The following is a 22,814-nucleotide window of genomic DNA, read 5'->3' on the forward strand; positions in this document are numbered from 1 at the left end:
TCTTGTAAGAGCGACGTTAGCACGGTTTCTTCCCACTTTGTATTCGACAGACATTTCTTTCCTTATCTGAGGCCTGGGCTGGGGTCCAGAGATGAAGGGAATACAGCAGCCTTGACCCTTGAGTAGCTCACATTTGGGGTAAAGGGAGAAACATACACTCACAACTAGGTGTAGTAAATGGAGAAATCGCAGCCTCTCCAGAGTGCTCTGGTAGCACATGCAGGGGTTCGGGGCAGTGGGGGTGGCATTTGGAAAGGCTGCAGAGAGGAGGAGGCACTTGGGTGGTGATTTAGAGCTCACCAGGTATGGAAGCACAGAGCCAAGAAAAGGCATGGCTTACGCTTGAGAATGGTAGGTTGTTCAGTGTTCCCGAGCCGTAATGATCCGCAGGCAGGCTGGGGCCAGGTCACAAAGGCCATTGGGTGGCATGCTAAGTGGTTTGTGCTGTCAGTGGGCATTTTGTAGACCAAAACAAGAGTAGTTTTGGACCCTTCTAGAAAGAGAATCTCTGCTCTTTGGCGATACTCTAATTCCCCGGGTCTTCACAGAGGCAGAATTCTGGAGGATAGCAGAACTGCTAGATGATGGGTAGGGGCTGAGTCAGCTGAAGGGGGGACGCGAACCGGTAGGAGTGGCGCCTGAAGCCAGCCTTCTCCCCTTGCTGCTGGCCAAGGGCCTGTCTCCAATGTGCCTGAAGACAGCAGCGATGGAAAAGAACTGGCCATTTTCAGAGTCCCAAGCACTCCTCTTAGTTTCCTGATTGGACTATTTACCTTTTTCAAATCCTGCTGAGAGGAGGTGATTTTTCTCGAGGTTTCTCTCCAAGTTCCCTCAGGGGCATGTTTGGGGTTCTGGGATGTGGAAATATACCCCGCTGCTTCCCCTCCACCACACCCCTCCCAGTCTGAGCTGGAGAAGCTGTGCACTGTGCTGGCGGGAGTTGAGCACAGCTGCCACCATCGCCTGGGCCCACTCCATGCCTCCCTCGGCCAACAGGTCTCCCAGTGGACAGAGCGCTAAGCTCCCTCATCCTGCTGGCAGCTTCTGGAAGCGGGGAAGTGGCTGAGAACCAGTGAGAGGGCTGAACAGGGAAGCGGAGGGTTAGGCAGAATCAGTAGATGGGGTGGGCAAGAGAAGGGTACAGGATGCAGGGTTTTCTGTCCTCCGGTCTCCTCCGCCTAGGGAGGAATCTTCAGCACCAGCTTGTCTTCCGCCTTCCATGCTACCCCTACCTCACCCTCCCCCCGCCCCAAAAGAAATTGCAAAACCAAAAAACATGTCCCTGAGGAGACCAGGCTCCATGGAAGGGGCAATAGACCCCCAGATGACCCGCTGGGGCCCTCTTTCTGAGACCACAGTCTTAACTCCTCCCCAGCCACCTCCTGTGTCCTGGAGACCGCATGCGATTGGCTAGCAGCATCTTAGGGCCACAGACTTAACTCGTTAGCCTCCCTCTTCCTGCTTGGTCCGGGCCCTGCTTGCCTCTGTGCTGCCTTCTGAAATTTGTCATTTTCCAGCTCCTCCCTTGCCCACAGGGCTTCCCTCCCTCCCTACTCCTACCCACTGCTAGTTCTCGCGGCACCTTCTCTTCCACCCAACCCACGTGGACTGTTGAATAACAGACCACCCTGCTCCAGGACCCAGTCTGTCGTGTCTCTACCTCTTGTGACACCTGGTCCCTCGAGACTAGCACCGAAGGCTTTCCTATTAGCTGGTTTCTCTTTCCCAGCTTCTCTGAGTAAAGGGGTTACTCTTTTCTGTCTCCCACATCCCAGAGGCACATCCTGGGAGGAGATATTTTCACCCAGAGTCTGGTGTTCTGTACCAAGATCCCACCTTTTTCAAGAGGACTTTGTTTCTTCCAGGGACCATATGATAAGCCCTGAGAAATTGTGTGTATGGTCTAACTCATTCGATAGATGGGGGAAACAGTAGCCCAGAGGAGTGGCGTGGCTTGCTCAAGGTTACACAGCATATTAGAGCAGAGACGGGAACATTTCTTATATCTGCACTGGCAGCTACAGTGGTAATAAACATTTATTGAGCCTGACTACAGGCAAGGCACTCTGTCCCAGCATCGTAAAAGGGTATGAGATATGGTACCTTCCCTTAGAGACTTAGGATCCAGAGTCTAGATGGCAGGATGGGACATGACACAAGATAAATAACCAGGCCAGGCAGCATACGTTCCATGCAAAATCAGTGCTATAAAAAGGTTCTACCCGAGTTCAGAGGATGGAGGGTTTGCTTTGGGTGGGGCCGGTAAGGAAGAGCTTCATGTTGTTGTGGGAAGAGGAGTCAGGACCAGATTTTCTGGAGTGCCTCCAATGCTCTGTGTGACTTTGGAAAGGGCGCTCCCCTCTCTGGGCCCCAGTGTTCTCATTTGCACAAAGTGGAGTCAGACCGAGGCTGCTGTCTGAGGCTCCGCCCTGCTCTGACAGTCAGCAGTCAGCCTCTCTTCCCTTCTCCCTTTCATCTTAAACCCCTCAGGGCAGGGGATGGCTTGAAGGGTTGGCCAATTTGTGAGCTTTTGAAGGTAGTTAGAAAGTTCTCCCACTGGAGAGGGAGGCCTGGGGGGCACTGATTGCCCTCTAACCCAAGGACAGTAGACTTTGCCGGTAGTGGCATAATGTGGTAGAAAAGCCATCCTGAAACTCAGCATCCCATCCTCAAAAAAGCTTGGTGGGAGTTGTTGAGTTGGTGGGAGTTTGGGAAGCAGAGAGCCTTGGAAGGTCAGGGTCCATGTGGGCTCAGGTCAGATTTTGATTCCTTTCTGAGTCCCACACTCAGAAGGTAGAGGGATTGGCACACTCCTGTTGTTGAGAAGGGCAGCTGGAGCCCCTGTTCCCAACCAGGAAGAACATGGGGCAGGAGCGGAGGGGGCATCTCAGGAGGCTTGAGGAGATGATGCAACTGTGGGTAAATATTACCAGCCTCTGGCTCCGGCTGGCTGGCTGCTCAGGGGCTGGGGGCCAGGACCCTAGAGTCCCCTGTCTCTCCCCCCATCAACTGAGGAGGAGTTAGAGAAACTGGAGGGGAGAAAGGAACAACAGAGATGAAAGAGGGAATCTGGAAAAAGAATAAAGGAGTGAAGGGCAAGCGGAAGTAGGCAATCCTTGATGGGCTGAAGGAGGGCAGGAGGCTGGGAGTGCTCTGAGGGAGCTGAGCCTGAGGGGAGAGAGGCCAGGCGGGTGTGTGGGGGGGTGGGGTGGGGAGTGGGCCCAGAGCTGGTGGTGACAGATGGGTGGACACAAAGAGGAGGGCTTTGGGGAAGACAGATGGATGGGGGAGGGAGGAGGAGAGGTGGGGGGGCAGTGGTCGGAGGAGGCCTAATGAGATTGGGATGGGCTTGGAGCTGGGGAGAGGTGAGCAGACAGGAGAGAAGAAAGGAGAGGCTGCCTTAGGAGACAAAGGCGACAAGGCCTAGGGGGCCAGGGGTGAGAGAGGGCTCAGGGCCTGGCGCTGAAAAGGGGCTTCCAGCCGGGCTGGAGGCAGAGAGGGGGACAGATTGTGGAGACCCGCTGTCACCTAGAGGCACAGAGAGGTGGAGACAGGGAAAGACAGACTGAGGGAGAACACGTGGAAGCAGACGAGGAGGGAACTTCAAAGACGGAAGAAGATCCAAGACGAGCCACCGCTTCCCAGGAATATAACAGATCCTGCCCAGGAGCTCCTGTGACCCAGAACACACATGATCACACCCCCGCCCCGGGCCACTCCCCGGACGGGTCGCGCAGTGTGGCACAGTGAGGGTTAATGCCGTCTGCTCTCTCTGCCAGCCGCTTGCCTGGTTGGGTCCCCAGGGCTCCCCACATATGTCACCCCCTCTCCTGCCAAACCCACGGCTTCCCAGCTCCTCCAGGCCCTGCCCCCACCCTCAAGGACCAGGCCCCCTGCCCCCATGTCTTCCCTACATCCCAACCTCCCTCCCCCACCATCTACCTCACAGGCAGGCAGTGCGGCGATGAAAAAAGATGGGGAGTAACAATCTGAAAAATTGAACACCTATCAAAGGCAAACTAACAATAAACCACAGAGCCACACTCATCCTCCCACCCCCTCCCCATCCTCCTGCCCTGCTTACAGCAAAGACCCCAACACAACTCCCAGGGTTCTCCTCCCCCCGCGGGGCCTGGAGCTGCCGGCAACCTGAGTTGACCTCAGAGCTCTCCCCAGCCTCCCTCAATCATCATGCCTCGTATACACACACGGACGATTTCTTGCCACCTTTGAATCACTGCACAAATGTAAGGGTTTGGGGTACCTAGCACTTTCCCAAGCACGGTGGGACAAAAGCCCTACGAGGAAGGCAATATTTTTCCCATTTCACAGATGACAAAATAGGTTCAGTCAAGGTTAATGATGTGTCCAGGGAATTCCCTGGTGGTCCAGTGGTTGGGACTCCATGCTTTCGCTGCCAAGGGCCTGGGTTTGATCCCTGGTTGGGGAACTAAGATCCCACAAGCTGCGCAGCCAAAAGAAAAAGGTTAATGATGTGTCCAAGGTCACCAGGACTCGGACCCAGGTCTACTGGCCCCAAGTTCAGTAGAATTAGTAGTTCTTCCCACCACTCCATGCTTTTAGCTCCTTCTCTTTATCACACGCTATGTCCTTTTTAGGTACATCCCCTAGGTGCAAAAACTGAACCCCTGAGTGAACACTGGGTCTGGGGGCCCCAGAGTCCAGGACCCTGGAATGACAGATGCAGAGGAGGCAGACAGAGGTGGTCCCAGATCACTCTCCCACCCCCATGTACCATCAACCCTCAGCTTGCACTGGGCACAGCCTGGGCTGGGTGCTTCAAGGATGGAGGTTGCAGGGTTGAAGTATCTGAGCCGAACTGCCTAAAAGGAGGGAGGCCAGGAACAAGGATTTGGTTTCTCTCTCCCATCTCCACCCCACCATGGTTCCCTTCTGCTTCTATGGTCTCTCCAGGTTCTGCTTCTGTTTTTCTCAATGTCTCACCCTTGGGGAACCAGGCCTCCCCATTTCAGTAACAGTCCCTCATCTCTCTAGCTGTTTGTCGTGTCTCCCCTCCTTGTCTCCCTGTCTCCAGTATTTTTTTGTTTCCTCACAACTGTCCGCACTCTGCTTCCCCCATGTCTGTATATCTCCGCCCTGTCTTGGGGCCTCCCTCAGGACCCTCTCCCAGTATCAATACCTATCCATCCCTGAATATCCGTGTTTTCTCCACGTCCATAATTCACCCAGGTCTGTGTCTCCCTAACCATCTCCTCTTTTCATGTCTCTCCCCATGTCTCTATCCCCCTGTATCTTGCATCCCCGAATCTTCCACAAAGCCTTGGCAACGTGGCAATTCTGCTCCCATCTTCTCTCTTCTATCTCTCTGTCTCCCCTACGTCTCCATCTCCCCGTAATGAGTCTTCCCATTTCTCTACATCTTCCCCATGTCTGTAACCTCATGACTGTTTTCTCATCTTGTTCCTCTCTGTGTGTGTCTCGACATCTCCCCACGTCTCCCCCTTCATTTCCTCTGCTTCTTCTCCACCTCCCATTTGTTCCGTATCTCTCCTCTCCTCCATGGCCCTCTCTGTCTCCCAATTTTCTTGGATGGGGTGGAGGGCAAGAGGGTGGGGGAGGTAGGATTGTTGTTGCTGGGGGCTCATTAGGTAGAGATTGGTTTTTAATCAGCACCATGGCAATGATGATGCAAGAACTGAGATGCCACCTGATCCCCTGCCCCCCAGCCCCCCTCCTCAAGCCTCCTTTCCCCTCCAGCTCAGACAATCTGCTGGCGCCTGGGCACCTGTCTGGGCCTGCCCAGGTGGGAGTTGGCACCTCCCAGACCTGGGGGTGGGGGAGCTTGGGGAAGAATTACAGGACTCCCCTTAGGGAATGCCTTACCCTGGAGAAAGCCCAGAAAAGGTTGATCAGCAACAGGGAAATGGCAAATGCTTCCAAAAGCCTGCATGTGGACTGTGCTCCTACTAAGGTCCAGACCCATTACATGCATTATCTCACTTAATCTCCATGGCAACCTAAGCGGCAGCTATATTTAATCCCATTTTACAGAAAAGGAGGGTTGAGGCTCAAGAGGTTGAGTTACTCATCCAAGGTCACACAGCCGACAAAGCTTTCTTCACTGTAGCACTGTAGCCGTCTCTGGAGTCCTCCCAGCCATGGTTCATTCTGGATATTCACAGAGGTTCAATGAAGACATTCAACAGCTGAGTGGGGAAGAGAACTTCAGATACGGAAATGTAGCCCACTGCCTCTGTGCTTCCCTGGCTCCCTGCTCCTGCCACCCTGTATCTCACACACACACACACATACACACACACACACACACACACTCAGACACGCACGCACAGGCACACACAGGCTGGAGGCAGCTGAGCTATTGATGTGAACTTAATCAATGCCCATTTGCATATGATTTTGTAGCTAGTTTTCTTATTGCTCATTTGATGCCCCAGCGTGCTTGAACCCTGCCTGGGTGCCCTGCCCTCCTCCCCCAGTGTCCTTCCAACCCTGGTTCCTCCTCTCCCGGCGCTCCTGTACCCTGCTCCTTTTAGCCTTTACCTCTTTCCTCCTGAGAGCCCCCAATTCCCAGTGGGTCAGGTTGGGCCAGCCAGCCTAGAAAAACTCCTTGTAGGATCTGTGTCAGGAATCTGACCCCACTCCTCCCCTGGTGATGGGGTAGGTGGGAGGCTGGAGGCTGGGATAAGAGGGTGTGGGGTGATTGAGTCCCAGGGTGACAAGGGCAGGGGCCTGAACAGTAGCCACAGGCAGCCTGGCAAAGGGGCTGGTGGGAACCAGCTTTACGAAGAATGAGATCTTGGTGAGGGCAAGGACTCTAGGGACCTCTTCTGCATTTTCGTGCTGTCCACTTGCCCTTTTCTCGATTTCCCTGTTAGTACCTTGGAGAGCCTTTTTCCCAGGGAAAAGGAGATGTGGGAAGGGGCTGTCAAAGCCCAGCTGGGACTCAGAATGGGACCATGGCATTTAAACCTGGCTTGCTGGGGGCCTCTGTCCCTGCCGCCTCTGGTGTGGGAGACTGAGGGGTTTCATCTGTGATCCTGCCCTGGCTCTCGCCCCAGCCCCACCCCTTCCCCAGCTCTCCATTTCTTGCTTATGAAATATGCATGGAGAACAGATGTCCCTGCTTCCCCACTCCCCGCCCCCCCCAGGGCCAGCCCCACCCCCAGCTCCCAGGGGGGTTCCCAGATCCCTCTGCCAATGGCTGCCTGGCCTTACTGTTTAATATTGATAAGGGGGGGGGGTGCTGGGCCAGCCAATGGAGAGCTGGGGGTGTGTGTGTGTATCTCCATATATATACATAGGGCTGGGCCAGCTCAGGTGTGTATGTGTCTGTGAGCGTGTGGTGTGTGTGTGCGTGTGAGCGCGGGTGGCCCCAGTACCTGGCCAAGCTCACCCCCTCCACCTGGGCCCTATATCCCCAACATGTGTACCCCTCTCCTATGCCCCGGAGCCTGTACAGCCACGCCACGCTGCCCCGGAGAGGTCTAGAAAGCTGGTCAATAACTTTGCAGACGGATGAGCTCTGAGCAGCCAGAGGAGACTGGGGCTGTCAACGCTGCCCCCCTGTCCTGCCAGCTTGGATCCCCTCACAGGCTCCTCCTAGGTAAAGGGGGAACCAAAGGCTGGGGAGGGGTGGGCGTGTCCCTCCCACTCTCTGGCTCAAGTCCCCTCCCAGAGCCTCCCTCTAGTTTTCTCTCACGCTGTGTCTCTCTCTGTCCCTGCACCTCCCTCTTCCCCACTTCTCCCCTTTGACTCTTTGTGCCTATCTGTTCTCAGTCGGGTTGGGGATGGCAGAAGCGGGGCAGGAAGTCCTATCCTGGATGCTTGGAATTCTGATCCTCGGAGCCTGCAACTTTGAAACCAGAAGTGGATTTTGGGGTGAGGACTGACTTGATGGGTGAATAGAAGCTGCTGCCAGGGCTGGAGCTGGGGAAGACAGTGGGTCCAGGTGGAAATGGGACTGGGGTCAGATTGGGAGCAGAAGGGGGGAAGGGAGGGCCAAGTGATCAGGGATGAAGGAACACGGGGACCAGGCAGAGGGAGAATCGGGCTGTGATAGATGTGCCAAGAACCCCATAGCTGAACTCCTGGATCATGGGGGTGGGGAGTTGGTGCACTAGACACATACTGGGAGGTGCTGACTTCGGGGCCTCCCATGCTATTGCCATCCATCTCCTCGTGTTCCTTTGGACCCTGGAATATGCGGTGTGTTCTAAATTTCAGCACTCACCCCCTTCTGTTTTGTGTTATGGCTGTGTCTGTACATGCTGTCAGATGTTGATGATCTCACACCCCCAACCTCAGAGCTTACTGTCAGTGGACTACTCATTTGAGCCTGTTTTCTGCATGGTGGGGCAGGGCAAGGCTGGGGAGTCCTGACCCCTGTGAAGGTGTCCATCAGGCAGGAGAACCCGGACTGGTGAGGAAGGGGATATGGTGATTGCGAAGGAGCCTCTGTGCTTCTGTTTCTGCCACTTAAGTCCGGCCGAGCTCACAGTGAGTGGCCCACTGTTCCCACTTGACATTCCCCCACAGCAAAGCCCTTTCCCCAGCCTTTCCCCAGACCATGTTCCTGCTGCCTCTCCCTGATTTCCTCTGGTCCCAGGGACAAGCAAGCTTCGCCAAGCCCCAAATGGTGGCCTCCAAAAGCTACCCCTATCCTTCTCTGCCGGCCACATCTGAACTGGCCTTGGGCTGGGGGAGGATGTGGAGTGGAAAGCTGATTATGTTCCCTTTCCCCAATCTTCCTTGCAGAGTTGCCGAAAGGGCCAGGGAATGGCAAGGGTTGAGGGTGTTGAGGACAGAACTGGAGGAAGGGACAGTCCTGAGCAGGGGGATTGTGGAGATACAGGGGAGATATCTGTATATCAGATACCTCCCCGTGATTCTAGTGGTCGGGGTGGTAGGATCTGGTGTCTGCAAGGGTCCTGTTGTGGGGTTTGGGGGCTGGGAGGGACTGAACTGGGCAGCTGTGCCGAGCTCCATATGCCCCAGTCCACTCTACAAAGGGCAATCTGCGTGTTTATCATCCCCTCCCCTCCACTCACACATACAGAAGCAGCCAGGGTGGAGACAGGCCCTGGGAGGGAAGGGATGGCAGGGCCAAGGCTTGCAATGCTCCCCTCACAACTGGGAAAGGTTTAGAGCCACAGCCAATCTCTCTTGGAGCTGTGGTTCCAGTCTCGCTCAGTTTCCACCCCCCCTTTTTAATTATTAAAAAAAATTTATTGTGATAAAAACATATAACATAAAAAATTTACTATTTTAAGTGTACAGTTCAGTAGTGTTAATTATATTCACATTGTTGTGAAACAGAGCTCCAGAACTTTTTCATCCTGTAAATCTGAAACTCTATACCCTTTGAGCAACACCTCCCCTTCCCCACCCTCCCCTCAGCCTCTGGTAAGCACCATTCTACATACTGCTTCTATGAAGATGAATACTTAGATATATCATATAAGTGGAATCATACAATATTTGTGTTTTTGTGACTGGCTTATTTCACTTAGCATAATGTCCTCAAGGTTCATCCATGTTGTAGCATTGTGACAGGATTTTCTTCCTTTTTAAGGCTGAATAATATTCCATTGTATGCGTATGCCACATTTTCTTTATCTGTGTATCTATTGATGGACATTTGGGTTGTTTCCATATCTTGCCTATTGTGAATAATGCAGCAATGAACATGGGGGTGCAGATATATCTTCAAGATCCTAATTTCAATTTTCTTAGACATAAACACAGAAGTGGGATTGCTAGATCATATGGTAATTCTATTTTTAATTTGTAAAGGAACCTGCATACTGTTCCCATAGCAGTTACACCATTTTACAGTCTCACCAACAGGGCAAAGGGTTCCAATTTCTCTCCACCCTTGCCAACACCTGTTATTTTCTGGGGTTTTTTTTTGTTTTGTTTTGTTTTTTTGATAGTAACCATCCTAATGGGTATGAGGTCATACATATCTCATTGTGATTTCGATTTGCATTTCTCTGATGATTAGTGATGTTGAGCATCTTTTCATATCTTTGCTGGTCATTTATATATCATCTTTGGAGAAATGTCTTCAAGCTCTTTGTCCATTTTTAAAATCAAGTTATTTAATTTTTTGTCGTTGAGCTGTGGGAGTCCTTTATAATAGCCTGTATATTAACCCCTTATCATCTATATGAATTGCAAATAATTTCTCCCATTGCCTTTTCACTCTGTTAATTGTGTCCTTTGACGCACAAAAGTTTGTAGGTTTGATGTAGTCCCATTTGTCTATTTTTGCTTTTGTTGCCTGTGCTTCTGGTGTCACATCTAAGAAATCATTGCCAAGTCCAATGTCATGAAGTTTTCCCCCTGTGTTTTCTTTAGGAGCTGCAGTTTTCAGTCTTACATTTAGGTCTTTAATCCTCTTGCTCAGTTTTATCCTGACCCTGTCCTTCTCATTGCTTCTCCTTTCCAGTTGCCGACTTTCTGGATCTCTTCCCTTCTCTCCATCTTTCCTCTTACTCCTTGACACCATGGCCTCCTGCCTGTCTCTCCTGCCCCACTGTCTCCACCCCTCCCCATGTTTCTGCTGTTCTTTCCCCAAACTTACAGTACCTCCCCCTCTCCCAGCCCATCTTAAACCTTCCTCACCCCTCCCCATCTCTGAGCTGTCCCCTCCTTCCTCCCTCTGCCCTTACCGATTTCCCCTTCTCTCTTCCAGGCTCCCGACCAGAATGCTGACCACGGAACCCTGAAGTGGCTCTCACTTCCTTGAGCTCAGTGGCAGACCCCACCACCCCAGGCCCTTCCTGCCCCTCCAGCAACCAGCTTTCAGGCTCCCAGAGGGAGGGGTGGGGAGGGGATCCTGATCTCACAGGGCGAGGGGCACCCATCATGATGCTCAACTCAGACACCATGGAGCTGGACCTGCCTCCCACCCACTCTGAGACCGAGTCCGGCTTCAGCGACTGTGGGGGCGGGGCGGGCCCTGACGGGGCGGGGCCGGGGGGGCCGGGAGGGGGTCAGGCTCGTGGCCTGGAGCCGGGAGAGCCGGGCCGGAAAGACCTGCAGCACCTGAGCCGGGAGGAGCGGCGGCGCCGGCGGCGCGCCACAGCCAAGTACCGCACGGCCCACGCCACGCGGGAGCGAATTCGCGTGGAAGCCTTCAACCTGGCCTTCGCCGAGCTGCGCAAGCTGCTACCCACGCTGCCCCCCGACAAGAAGCTTTCCAAGATTGAGATCCTGCGCCTGGCCATCTGCTACATCTCCTACCTGAACCACGTGCTGGACGTCTGAACACTGCCTGCCTCCCGCCCTGGATTCACTCCTCTCCCCGGGGCTTCGCTGGGGTCCCTCCTCACCGCTCACTGCTTAGAACGACTTCTCCTCCCTGAGCCCCTGTACCCTGGCATAGCATGTACCCACTGGCCCCGGGCCGAGGCAGAATGCCCACCGGTTGGTCGGTTGGTCGAAGGCGACTTCCTTTTACTCACCCAGGCACCCGGAGGGCTCTTCTCGTGGGTACCTTCTACAGTTTGTGGTTGGGACCCAGCCGGTTAGAAATGTTTTTGCTTGGGTGGTGGGTATACAGTCTTGGAGTCTCCCCCTGGTTCGCTCATGGGCTGCTGCCTCTTCTACTCCTACATCCAAATTTTCAGAGACACACCCCCCTTCCCCAGACCCCGACTCTGTCTCCCATCCTGTCTGCACCCTGTTGCAGCTTCTCCTGCCCGTGGTAGAGAGGGGGCATGGGAACAGGAAAGGGGAAGGCTGGGGTTAGAGGGGGTGGGCTTTTTCCTAGACATCTCAGTCTAGCCCTTGGGAGGCAGGGGCATGGTGAGGTAACTCCTGTGAGGGGAATCTCAGTAGCTGGGGATTATGGAAAAACTCTTCCTGTTTTCTATCTCGTTCCTGAGGCTTAGCATATACAGACCTCGGATCTTACTTGGTAGTGAGTGCCTTGCCCTCTCTGAGCTATTTGGCCCCCTCCCTATCTCCTCCTACCCCAACCATCCCAATTTTCTTCTTCTTTGTGTGCAGCTAGAGAAAGGGAACCTAGATCTTGGGGTAGGGGGTGATGTCCCCCAAATCAGCCCAGAGTATCTGCAAAAGGCCCAGGCAGTGAGTGGGCCAAATCTCATGTCTCCTTCCTCCATCCCAGTCCACCACAAAGATGTGCAAAACCCACACTGATTTCTCCCTCGGATGCAGGGGGGATGCCCTATTGTTGCCCTCTGGGAAAGCTCAGCTCTCTCGGCCCTAGGACCTCTTTATTATATTTTTTCTGCTTCCTTAAGCTGCCTTTAGCAAGGGAAGATATCCCCCTACCCCATCCCACCTCGAGGTTCTCTGCCCTACCCCCATGTTGCTGAGCACCCCCTGCTCACTAGCCCAGGGTCCGTGGCAGAATGAAGGGCCTGAGGACCTGTGTAGAAGAGATGAGCTCACCGCACTTCCCATGCTCCAACCTCCCTCGCACCAAACTCCTAGCTCTACAAGGATATTATTTATTTACGTATTTATTTATTTATTCATCTATTTATTTACTTATTTATTTATAAATACTACTATTTATTGCCGAGTCGTGCACTTTGGGGTCGAGTGAGGGAGCTCCTGGCCGTCCTAGCCAGGTCTCTCTTGCTTCCTCCCTAGTTATTCCCTTCCCTTTCTTGCTCCTTCTGTAACTCCAGGTGTGTGTGGGGATCCCTTTTGCTCACCACACCCGTATCCCTTCCTGGGATCCATCTGTCCTGACACCCTAGTCCTCTGGGATGGCGCCCCTCCCCCACTTCCAGGGCTCCTGGATCCTTCTTCAGCTCCCTCCATCCCCAGACAATCCCACCCCAGTCCTGCCTGCTCCTTTTCTCTCTCTAGCCCTCTCCCATGACCCTCACTTCTTCCTAAGACCCCCAACAGTGGGCCCTAAAGGTCTGTGTCCTGTGTGTGATTTCCTCCTGTTGCAGTTCTGATTTCATACAAAAAGAAAAATTAAAGTGACCTCGTTCTAGCACCAGGTACAGCTGTGGATCATTCAGTTGGGTTGGGAAGCTGGACTGCAGGTTATGATAGAGTGGGCATTGAGGGTCCTAAGCTTTGAAGGCTCTCCTGATGGGATCATGAGAGCTCACTATGGTGAGCAAATGAAAAAAGAGAGAAGAAGGGGTCACAGAGTAAAGAGGTGCAGGGGAGGGTGTAACAGGTCCCAGGCCTCTCCACCTAAAGTGCCATGTACTTCCGTCTTGGCACCCACTGAGTGAAACTTTCTGACCCCTCTGATGTGCTTCTGCTCCTGCCCTCTATGGATCAGAGAAGGAGCTGAGTGTCCCAGTGGAACCCAAGTTAAACATGTGTCTGTGGGTCCATGTTGCTGGGTTCTGAAACATTTCATGCCATGGCTATGAAACATGGCCTACCCCATTACTGTCTCTGAGCTGGATCAAAATTCCTTGCAATCACAGTTCTTGGCCCATTTTGTGTTCCCCAACTTTCAGATACTGGAGAGAACACAGTGGAGGACCTGGTACTAAGAGAAGAATAGGGAAAGGGATAAAAAGTAGTGCTGAAGGAATATCAAAGGAATCCTGGAAGGGACTCTAAAATCAATTTATAGATGAGGAAACTAGAGCCCAGAGAGGAGAAGGACCTTGCCCAAGGTCACACAGCTAGTTAAGGGCAGAGAGAAGGTTCAAACCCAGGTTCTTTTTGTCCTATGCTGCCAATGCCCCTCTGCTTCTCTGAAATGAGCCAGCCTGACAGGTGGCACTCTATGAACTCCCTATTTTAACAGGAACTTTGATAAACTAGAGAGTATTCAGAGTTGTGTGGCCAAGAAGGCAAAAAGTCTGGAAACAACTTCACAGAAGGAATAGTTGAAACACTGAGGATATGTGTCTTTACAAGAATAGATTTAGGGACAAGATGATACCCATCTACAAATATTGAAAGAAAAAACAAAAACAGACATTCTATGTGGTCCCAGGAGGCAGAACAAAGACCAGTAGGTGGAAGTGATAGGAAACAGATTTTTAACTCCAAAAAGCGTTGCAACATCTGGAGCTGTCCAGCAGTGGAAGCGCCTGCCTCAAGGAGGAGGAGTCCAAATCGACAGGCTGAAGAAAACACTGTAGGCAGAGTTGCCAGGGAGCCATTCCTGCCAGATGAAATCCTGGTTAGGTGAACTTGAAGATCCTTTCCAAACTTTAGGTCATCTGAGAAGGCTGAAGGCCAACACTGGGAGGAAGATGCTGAGATGTCCCTCAGTCTCTGAAGGGTGCTGTTTTCATCTCTGATGGGCAAAGAATGACATCAGCAGCAAGAGGGGTTTGAGTTAGACTTAGGGAAGAACTTCCATACAGGAAGAGGTTGACATCTTCCCTTCCCATCTGATTTAGATGAAATGTACTCTGCCCAGAACCTGGCAAGAGGGAGGGCTGAACAGAGACCACGGAGAATCTGAGGACTACAAGGGGCCAGGGTGGGAAGGGAGCACAGAAATTGCTGAGTCCAACACTTTTGTTTGAAAGGCAGGTGAAATGCTGTCCACAAGGTGATGGGACTCACCCATGATGGTGGCCTGGGGTTACCTGGCCCCGAGTGCTTTGCGCCTTCCACTGCACAGCTGCCTCAGTCCTCTGAGCGCCCTGCCTCCATCTCATCACTTTGCCCCGCTGGAAAGCAGAAGGGGTTACTGGGCCCCTCCCCTCAGGGATCCCTTAGGGCCTGGGGGTGGTGAGAGGGGGCAGCTGCAGCTGCTCTACTGCTAGCTCCGAATTTCTTCAGATAATCAATTGGCCTCGGCTGCCGCTCTGCTCCACAGGATGGGAAAAGAAGGAGGTGGGGAGTGGGAGGAGGAAGGGAGAAAGGGACCAGGTCCTGGGAGAGGAGACTGTCAGGGAGATGGAAGTCCCTGGATGAGGGGAAAAGAGAGCGCTCCGGGGCTAGCACTCAGGGAGGAGGGAGGAACGGAAGGTTAGAAGAGGATGCATCTGGGGGCCCTCGTTTCACAACCTCCAAACCCCAGCAAGTGGGCCAGTGGGGTGGGGGAGGGGCGGTTTGGGGGCACCTGGCGAGTGAGGCTCTGGCACCTCACCCCTCCCTCCTCTAGCCCCTCCCCATCATGCCCCTTCAAGCTTTCCATGCCCTCTTCCATCCCCAGTTACCGCTGGCCTTGACCCTCCCATGCTGTCTGTCATAATTGCTCCCCTCTGCCCTTTTTCTCAGAAAACCCCACCCCCAGTGACAGAGCAGACAGCAGGGCCCCAGGGGTTTGAGAGAATGGGGGGGACTTCTTAGCCACTCCTCCCACTCCTCCCCTTACACACACACACACACACACACACACACACACACTGTGTAGGCTGCCAGGCATATGGCCCCTTTGTGCCCACACAATGGAGGCCCTGCCTGTGCCCCTTTCCAGTCTGGGCACAGGGCTCCTCTCCCTCATTTCACCCACCTTCCTTCCTTCCCAATGCAGTGCCTGACTTCTTTGCCTTCTCTTCTTCCTCTTTCTGGAAGGCCCCTTAGGCCACCCCCTTCCTTCATCTTTCTGAGTCTTTCTTGCTTTCTTCTGTCCTTTCCTAAGCTCTTGAAATCCAACTGGGTAAGGATTGGGGACAGAAGAAAGAAGCTAACAGGAAGGTTAGTCCTCAAATGCTAATTCGCCAGAGAGAAGAAGGAATAGAGCAGAGAGGGAGTTGGGGAGAAGGGAGGCAGTGTGGTGGCCGCAGCAGAAGCAGCAACATTGTGCTAGAGGAGAGAGAAAGCTCATACCTGGCAGCTGGAGGATGCGTGTCCCAGCTCCATACTTACCTTTTACGCTTTTTGCCATAATGAGCAAAGCACATGCTTCCCTGGGCCTCAACTTCCTCATCTGCAAAAAGGGGAAGATAATAAGACCTGCCTCAAAGGGGTGTTATGAACATTAAACGAGATCATCGTGGCAGTGCTTAGCATGATAAGTTCTCACTTAGGGTACCTCAGGGGCAGCAAGTAAAAGGCCCAACCTGTACTGTTGCACAGTCTGTGCACTGTACAATGTGCCAGGCCATGGCAGTGAAGGGGCCTGATATCCAGCCCTTGTTCCACCACACCAGTTGTGCCACTGGTGCCAGTGAGGATGCGTGCATCCTTCAAGAGGTGGCCTTAGAATCAAGCCCCTCATGTGGGTTCCTGAGCATCAGTCAGGAGTCCAACCAAAAACTCAGGAGTCCTGACCACCTTGGAAACCAAGATAGAGTGGGAGGGGACAAGAGGCTGTGGATCCCTTAGCTCAGGCTTCTCTGGAGAGTTGGGTAGAGCCAAACTCTGAAATCTGCTAAACTGAGGATGGAGACATAGCAGCTGAGGAAAAGGGGGGTGGGTGCTGAAGAAACAGAAAAGGAGGGAGACCTGGGTGGGGTAATGTGGTCAGAACACTGTGCTGGGCGGACCTCTTGCTCCTCCTTTTCCCCTGTTCCCTCCCTTAAGCAAGTTTCTCTAAGCCAGGTCTGATTATTGCTTATGGAGCACTGCCCCCTGCTGTCCGTGATTAGAGATGTTCTCACTCTTCCCCCTCTCTGGCTGGGAGCTGCTAAGAAATGGGAAATCAGAAGATGGTGCTAGACTGGGGACAAAGGGTGAAGGAGATGTGGTGGGACCTGCAATCCAAAGTTCTCTTCTTGTCAGAGGTTTCTGGAAGGTGGATGAGGGTTGATTGCTGTCTAGGGATAAATGGTGTTTCATTTACATATATTAATGGTTTATAATTTTCGGATTGATTTTTTCCTGTGTCCATTTCATTCAGGGTGTGTGTGTGTGTGTGTGTGTGTGTGTGTGTGTGTGTGTTCTACTCTGAGGGTGCTTGCCTGCTTCTGTGGTCGCTGTATGCGTATACATTGGTGTGCTTGTTTTTGTGCCCTTTTTCATGTTGGAATCTGAGTGACAACTGTCAGGTATGGGACAGAGACCTGAAGCTGTTTAACTTCCTCGCCTTCCCTCTAGGTTTTTCGTTTTGTTTTGTTTTGTTTTGTTTGTTCTGTTTTGTTTTGTTTTTTACTTTTTATTGGAGTATAGTTGATTTTTACAATGTTGTGTTAGTTTCAGGTATACAGCAAAGTGAATCAGTTATACATATGCATATATCTACTCTTTCTTAAGATTCTCTTCCCATATAGACCATTACATCCTTCCCTCTAGGTTTTACCTCTGCCTTCCAGCTCCATCAGCCACATGGTTATTTACAAGTGACAGACTTTTGCTGGCTTCTGCCCTGCTTTCATCATTCCAAGAGCAGAGCCTTGTTCTGCTTTCACCTGGCACTCTTGGGTTTAACCTGGTTCCCGAGTGAAGTGAGAGGGGAGGGAGAGCCCTGAGATCACCACCTCTTTGCCATCCACCTCTCTGCTGTCCTTACTGGCATTTAAACTCCAGCCTTCTCCTTTTATAACCTTGTAGCTGTCTCCTTCACCAGTCAATCCCATTTTATTCAGTGCACCATGCATTTATTAACTAGCCAATGTGTGCCTGACACTGTTCTAGGTTCTGAAATACAGGCCCAGGCTCCCCTCAGTATCTACTGGGGAGACAGACATGGAAACACATCAGTTTCCTGAGGGTGAAAAGCATATGCAAGGATCAGAAGTCAGTATGAACTCAGAGGGAGTGCTGGTGAAGGAAGCAGCAGGTAAAACCTGAGCTGGGCTTCAAAGACTGAAAGGGATTTGCCAGGTCTGTGAAGGTACTTACTTGTGGAAAATTCTGCCGTGTGCTGTCAGGAACCCCCTTTGCAAATTTCCTCCTTCACTGGACAGGGCATTCACCTTCCCACATGCAGGAGTGTTGACTCACAGCCAGGGAGTCTGTCTCCAGGAATTGCCTTTGGAGGAGGAAAGCTGCCTTGCTTAAGGCTGCACTCCCTCCCTAGGCAGTGTACATGCAAGGGCTGCTTGGTGCGTGGGGTTACGCAGCCCCATTCCAGGGACAACCATGAAGGGCTGTCCCAGCTTGAGATCCCCCATGGGATTGCCAGAGGCCTCTCCTGCAATCCCATTGCATTTCAGTTTAGCTCTCTGCTTAATACAGCCTCTCTCACACCTCACAGATATTCTCTCCTGAAAGCATCCTCCTGCATACACCTCAGTGTGTAAGAATCTCTTTCCCAGGGAACTCTACCTGAGACAGCGATATTCCAGGTAGAACGCACTGTAGGTACGAAGGCATGGAGGCCTGAGGAGGCTTTGTGAGCAAGAGCACACCATAAACAGTTTGGTATTGTTAGGACATAAAATACGAGGGGCTGGTGGGACAGGAGAGTGATGGAGAATGGCAGGAGAGGTAAGCAGGGGCCAGGCAGGAGAGGCCTCATGTGTTATCCTAGGGAGCTTGTCCTTTGCCACTTGATGATGGGAAACCAGTAAATGTTGTCGAGTAGGGTAGATAAATGCCGTCAGGCTTACATTCTAGAAATGTCACTTTAAGGACAGTTCTGAAGACAGACGAGCAAGGGTAAGATTTGTGCAGGGAACAGTTTTAGAAGGCTATTGCAAGGTCAGCTAAGAGAAAAAGAGAGTCTATTTAAGCAGTGGCAGAGGGAATGGAGAGGAGAGGACAGATTTAGGAAAAGCTGTTTAAATGTGGATTCAACAGAACTTGGCGATTTATTAAATGTGAGAGGCTAGAAGAGAACTCCCAGGTTTCTGGCTGGGAAGCCTGGATGAACAGTGGCGCTGCCTTCCAAAATAGACCAAATAGGAGGAGAAACTGGGGGGGATTGTGGTGGGGATGGTGGCAGTAGTGGTGACATACTAAGGACACACTGAACAAGAACTGTTGAGGAGTCTTCCCATGGAGCTGTCCAGAAGGAAGTTGGCTCTCTGGGTTTGCAACTAAAGAGTTGGACCGGGGCTTCCCTGGTGGCGCAGTGGTTGAAAATCTGCCTGCCAATGCAGGGGACACGCGTTCGAGCCCTGGTCTGGGAAGATCCCACATGCCGCGGAGCAACTAGGCCCGTGAGCCACAACTGCTGAGCCTGCGCGTCTGGAGCCTGTGCTCCGCAACAAGAGAGGCCGCGATGGTGAGAGGCCCGCGCACCGCGATGAAGAGTGGCCCCCGCTTGCCGCAACTGGAGAAAGCCCTCGCACAGAAACGAAGACCCAACACAGCCATAAATAAGTAAACTAAAAAACAAACAAACAAAAAAAAGAGTTGGACCTCTTTGCTAGGACGTGTCCCAGAAATCTCCAACTCCACATCCCCAAACTGGCCTCCTTATTCTCTCCTCCCCTCATCCCGACTTTTCCCTCATATGACTAAACGGCACCATCAGCATTCAATTGCCCTGGCTCCCACCTCCAATCCATCATCAACATCTATCCGTTTTGCCTTCTAAACGAGACTTGGAACCGTTTCTTTATTTCCACCAGTACCACCCCTGCTTTCCTTTGCCTGGACTAGCGCAGTTGCCGAGCTATCTCCCTGCCTCTTGGTTTCCTCTCCTTAAATCCACCCTCCAGACTGCCATCAGAGTGACCTACCCCCAGTGCAAATCTAATCATGACAGTTCTAGATTCAAATCCTTTTAATGGCTCCCCATTATTTCTAGAATAAAAGCCAAGTTCTTCAACATGGCACGAAATTCCCTTCATGGTGCAGCTCCTGCAAGTCTTTCCACCCCGACTGCTATTCCATCCTTCACACTTTGTCCTCTAACATTATAAGGAGCTCTCTGGCACGCTCCACGTTGTTCCTGACTTCTGTGCCTTTGCTCCTACTTTACCTATGTAGGTCCTACTCATCCTTCAAGACAACAAAGATGTCCCCTCTTCCAGGAAACCCTCCTATAGCCTCAAGTTGGCTCTTCCTGCTCCCCCTTAGCTTTCTATGCACATCTCTATGATTGCCCTCCCCACATTGAATGGTACTGAGATCAGTTACCTACTATCACATGGGTTTTGGTGTGACTTGGGTGAGTTACTTGAAATCTCCAAACATCTGTTTCCTTAATAGAGATAACATGTTAAGCCCTTAGCCCCATGCTAGTGCCTAACAAAGCTCAATAAATGGTGGTTATATTAAGACAAATTATTGCTTTTATTATCTTTCACTTCAGTTTTCTGTATTGTCCCAACATCTACCTGTTACCATTCACCTTGAGAATACGTATTCATCTATTCCAGTCCATTTGACATTTCAGACGGGCTTCTCGTAAGTTATTTTCTTCTGGAAGCTGTGTCTTATATTTTCACTCCACTGGAAGCCATAGGATTACTCATTTTTAAAAAGTGTTTAAAAAATTACTGGACTTCCCTGGTGGCACAGTGGTTAAGAATCCACCTGCCAATGCAGGGGACACGGGTTCTATCCCTGGTCTGGGAAGATCCTACATGCCGCAGAGCAACTAAGCCCGTGCGCCACAACTACTGAGCCTGCGCTCTAGAGCCTGGGAGCCACAGCTACTGAAGTCTGAGTGCCTAGAGCCTGTGCTCCACAACAAGAGAAGCCACCACAATGAGAAGCCCGCACACCTCAACAAAGAGTAGCTCCCACTCGCCGCAACTAGAGAAAGCCTGAGCGCAGCAACGAAGACCCAACGCGGCCAAAAATAAATTAAAAAAAAGGCAAGTTAAAAAAAAAATTACCAAAGTAATATATGCCTATTGTAACAAATTCAAATAATACTAACATACATACATAGAGTTAAAAGTAGATGTACCAACTGTGTAGGTATGAATTACATACCCCTCCCCCAAAGTAATCTGTATTAACCATTTGGTCTGAACCATCTTTCCAAACTTTACATTACAAATATATATAAATACATAGGTGCATGCATTTAAAATTATATTGTACATTTACTGTTAGACTTTAACTTAATATGCACTGTTACTTTTTTTTAAACAACACACTATAAAAATCTTTTTTATCTATACATACAGACTAACTTCACTTTTTAATGCCAACCTTTTGAATGGCTCGTTTTTTGTTTTGTTTTTTAAATTTATTTATTTTTGGCCGTGTTGGGTCTTCGTTTCTGTGCGAGGGCTTTCTCTAGTTGCGGCGAGCGGGGGCCACTCTTCATCGCGGTGCGCGGGCCTCTCACTATCGCGGCCTCTCTTGTTGCAGAGCACAGGCTCCAGACGCGCAGGCTCAGTAGTTGTGGCTCACGGGCCTAGGTGCTCCGTGGCATGTGGGATCTTCCCAGAGCAGGGCTCGAACCCGTGTCGCCTGCATTGGCAGGCAGATTCTCAACCACTGCGCAACCAGGGAAGCCCTAACTTCACTTTTTAAACTTCTGCATAGGACATATGTATGATAATTCATATAACCATCCTCCTGCTGATGGACATTTAGGTTAATTCCAATCTTTTGTTATTAATAATGCTGCAGTGTATATCATTCTATGCATACATTTGTGCACTTATGTATGTATTTGCTCACTCAAATGTGAACATTTTAGGAAGGTAGATTCTTAGAAATGGAACTGCTGGATTCAAGAGAATGTACATTTAAAATTTTGATAGATTCTTCCAAATTGCCCTCCAAAAAGTCTTTATTGACCTCCACTATATCCAACCATACATGAGAGTCTACATTTCTTCACACCCTTCATAGCAATGGATATTATCATTCTTTTTTATTTTTTCCAACTTTATGGGCAAAAGAAATATCAAAATTTTCTTTAATTTGAATTTTCCCTATTTGAGGTTGATGATAATAATTTCATATGCTTATTAGATAATTTCATATGATAATAATTTCATATGCTTATAATAATTTCCTATGCTTATTTGTATTTATTCTGTGAATTGTCTGTTCATATCATCGGCCTATTGAAAAAAACTGTTTATTTATTTTTTTAAATTTTTGGGTGAAGTAGAAAAGAACAGCTTTATTGCTTTGCCAGGCAAAGGGGGACACAGCAGGCTCGTGCCCTGAAAAACTGTGTGCCCCAACCTGGGGGGATTTGGTGAGGAGTTTTATAGCAGTAGTTCAAGAGTGGGGTTGCTGATAAGGATCAGGGTGCACGCAGAACCTGCACTCCTTTAATCTAGTCTCAGGTGGTCTCCTCATGAGCTTCTCTGGTTCTCGAGTGAAAAACACTGTTTATTTAAAAAAAATTTTATGCAATATTTTTTCTTTTAAAAAATACAATTTATTTTAAGGAAAACAAAAATGTTTTTGTTCTTCTTTTGTTCAACTGCTATAATCAAGTTAATTCCTCAGTTTGTGGCACACTAAATAATTCGTCTATGCCTCCTTTTTTGTTGCTTCCTCTTTTTCCATCCTTGACCCTATTTTCCTTGCCAGCCCTCCCATAGGAATCTACTCATTTATTTAGTGCATGTGTTTGAATCTCCCTTTCATCCCTTTATTGACTCGTATGTATCCATGATCCGTACATTACATTATTTTGCATGTTTTTATATTTCAGGACAATATTGTGATGTACATCTCATTCTGTTTCTTTTACTTTTTCTTTTCTTTTTTATTCCTACTGAGCATTGTGTTTTAAAATTCTATTCTGCTTTTCTTATGAGATGGAATTTAAAACACAATATATGGTGAACTAGTTCTTTTTTTATCTGCATATGCCATATGTACATTCTATCAATACCATGTATTTATTATATAAGATTTTTCTCCCCCAGTTTTTTTCTGCAATGGATATCCTTGAATATGTCAATTTATTTATCTTTTGCAGGGTCATTTTTGTGATGCATACCTAGGAATGGAACTGGATTATAGAATATACACATATTCAATTTTATGAGATACTTCTAAATTGTGCTACAAAACATATCAACTCATCTTTGCACCGGCAGCTTGTGATGATCTCTATTTCCTACCACCTCACTAGC

At 50.4% G+C, this 22,814-nt stretch overlaps 1 protein-coding gene across 1 annotated transcript; it reads left to right on the forward strand.

Moving 5' to 3' along the window:
* The first annotated feature begins 10,872 nt into the window (after positions 1–10,872).
* Positions 10,873–11,274, forward strand: NHLH1 (nescient helix-loop-helix 1). Its single transcript, XM_057536187.1, has one exon. The coding sequence runs from the start codon at positions 10,873–10,875 to the stop codon at positions 11,272–11,274; it is 402 nt and encodes a 133-aa protein (XP_057392170.1).
* The last annotated feature ends 11,540 nt before the right edge of the window (positions 11,275–22,814 follow it).

This window comes from Balaenoptera acutorostrata, chromosome 1 (assembly GCF_949987535.1).
Source record: "Balaenoptera acutorostrata chromosome 1, mBalAcu1.1, whole genome shotgun sequence".
Lineage (NCBI taxonomy): Eukaryota > Metazoa > Chordata > Mammalia > Artiodactyla > Balaenopteridae > Balaenoptera > Balaenoptera acutorostrata.

Bases quoted from the DNA above. Each gene is read 5' to 3' on its own strand.
- NHLH1 (XM_057536187.1), top strand. From the start codon at position 10,873: ATGATGCTCAACTCAGACACCATGGAGCTGGACCTGCCTCCCACCCAC.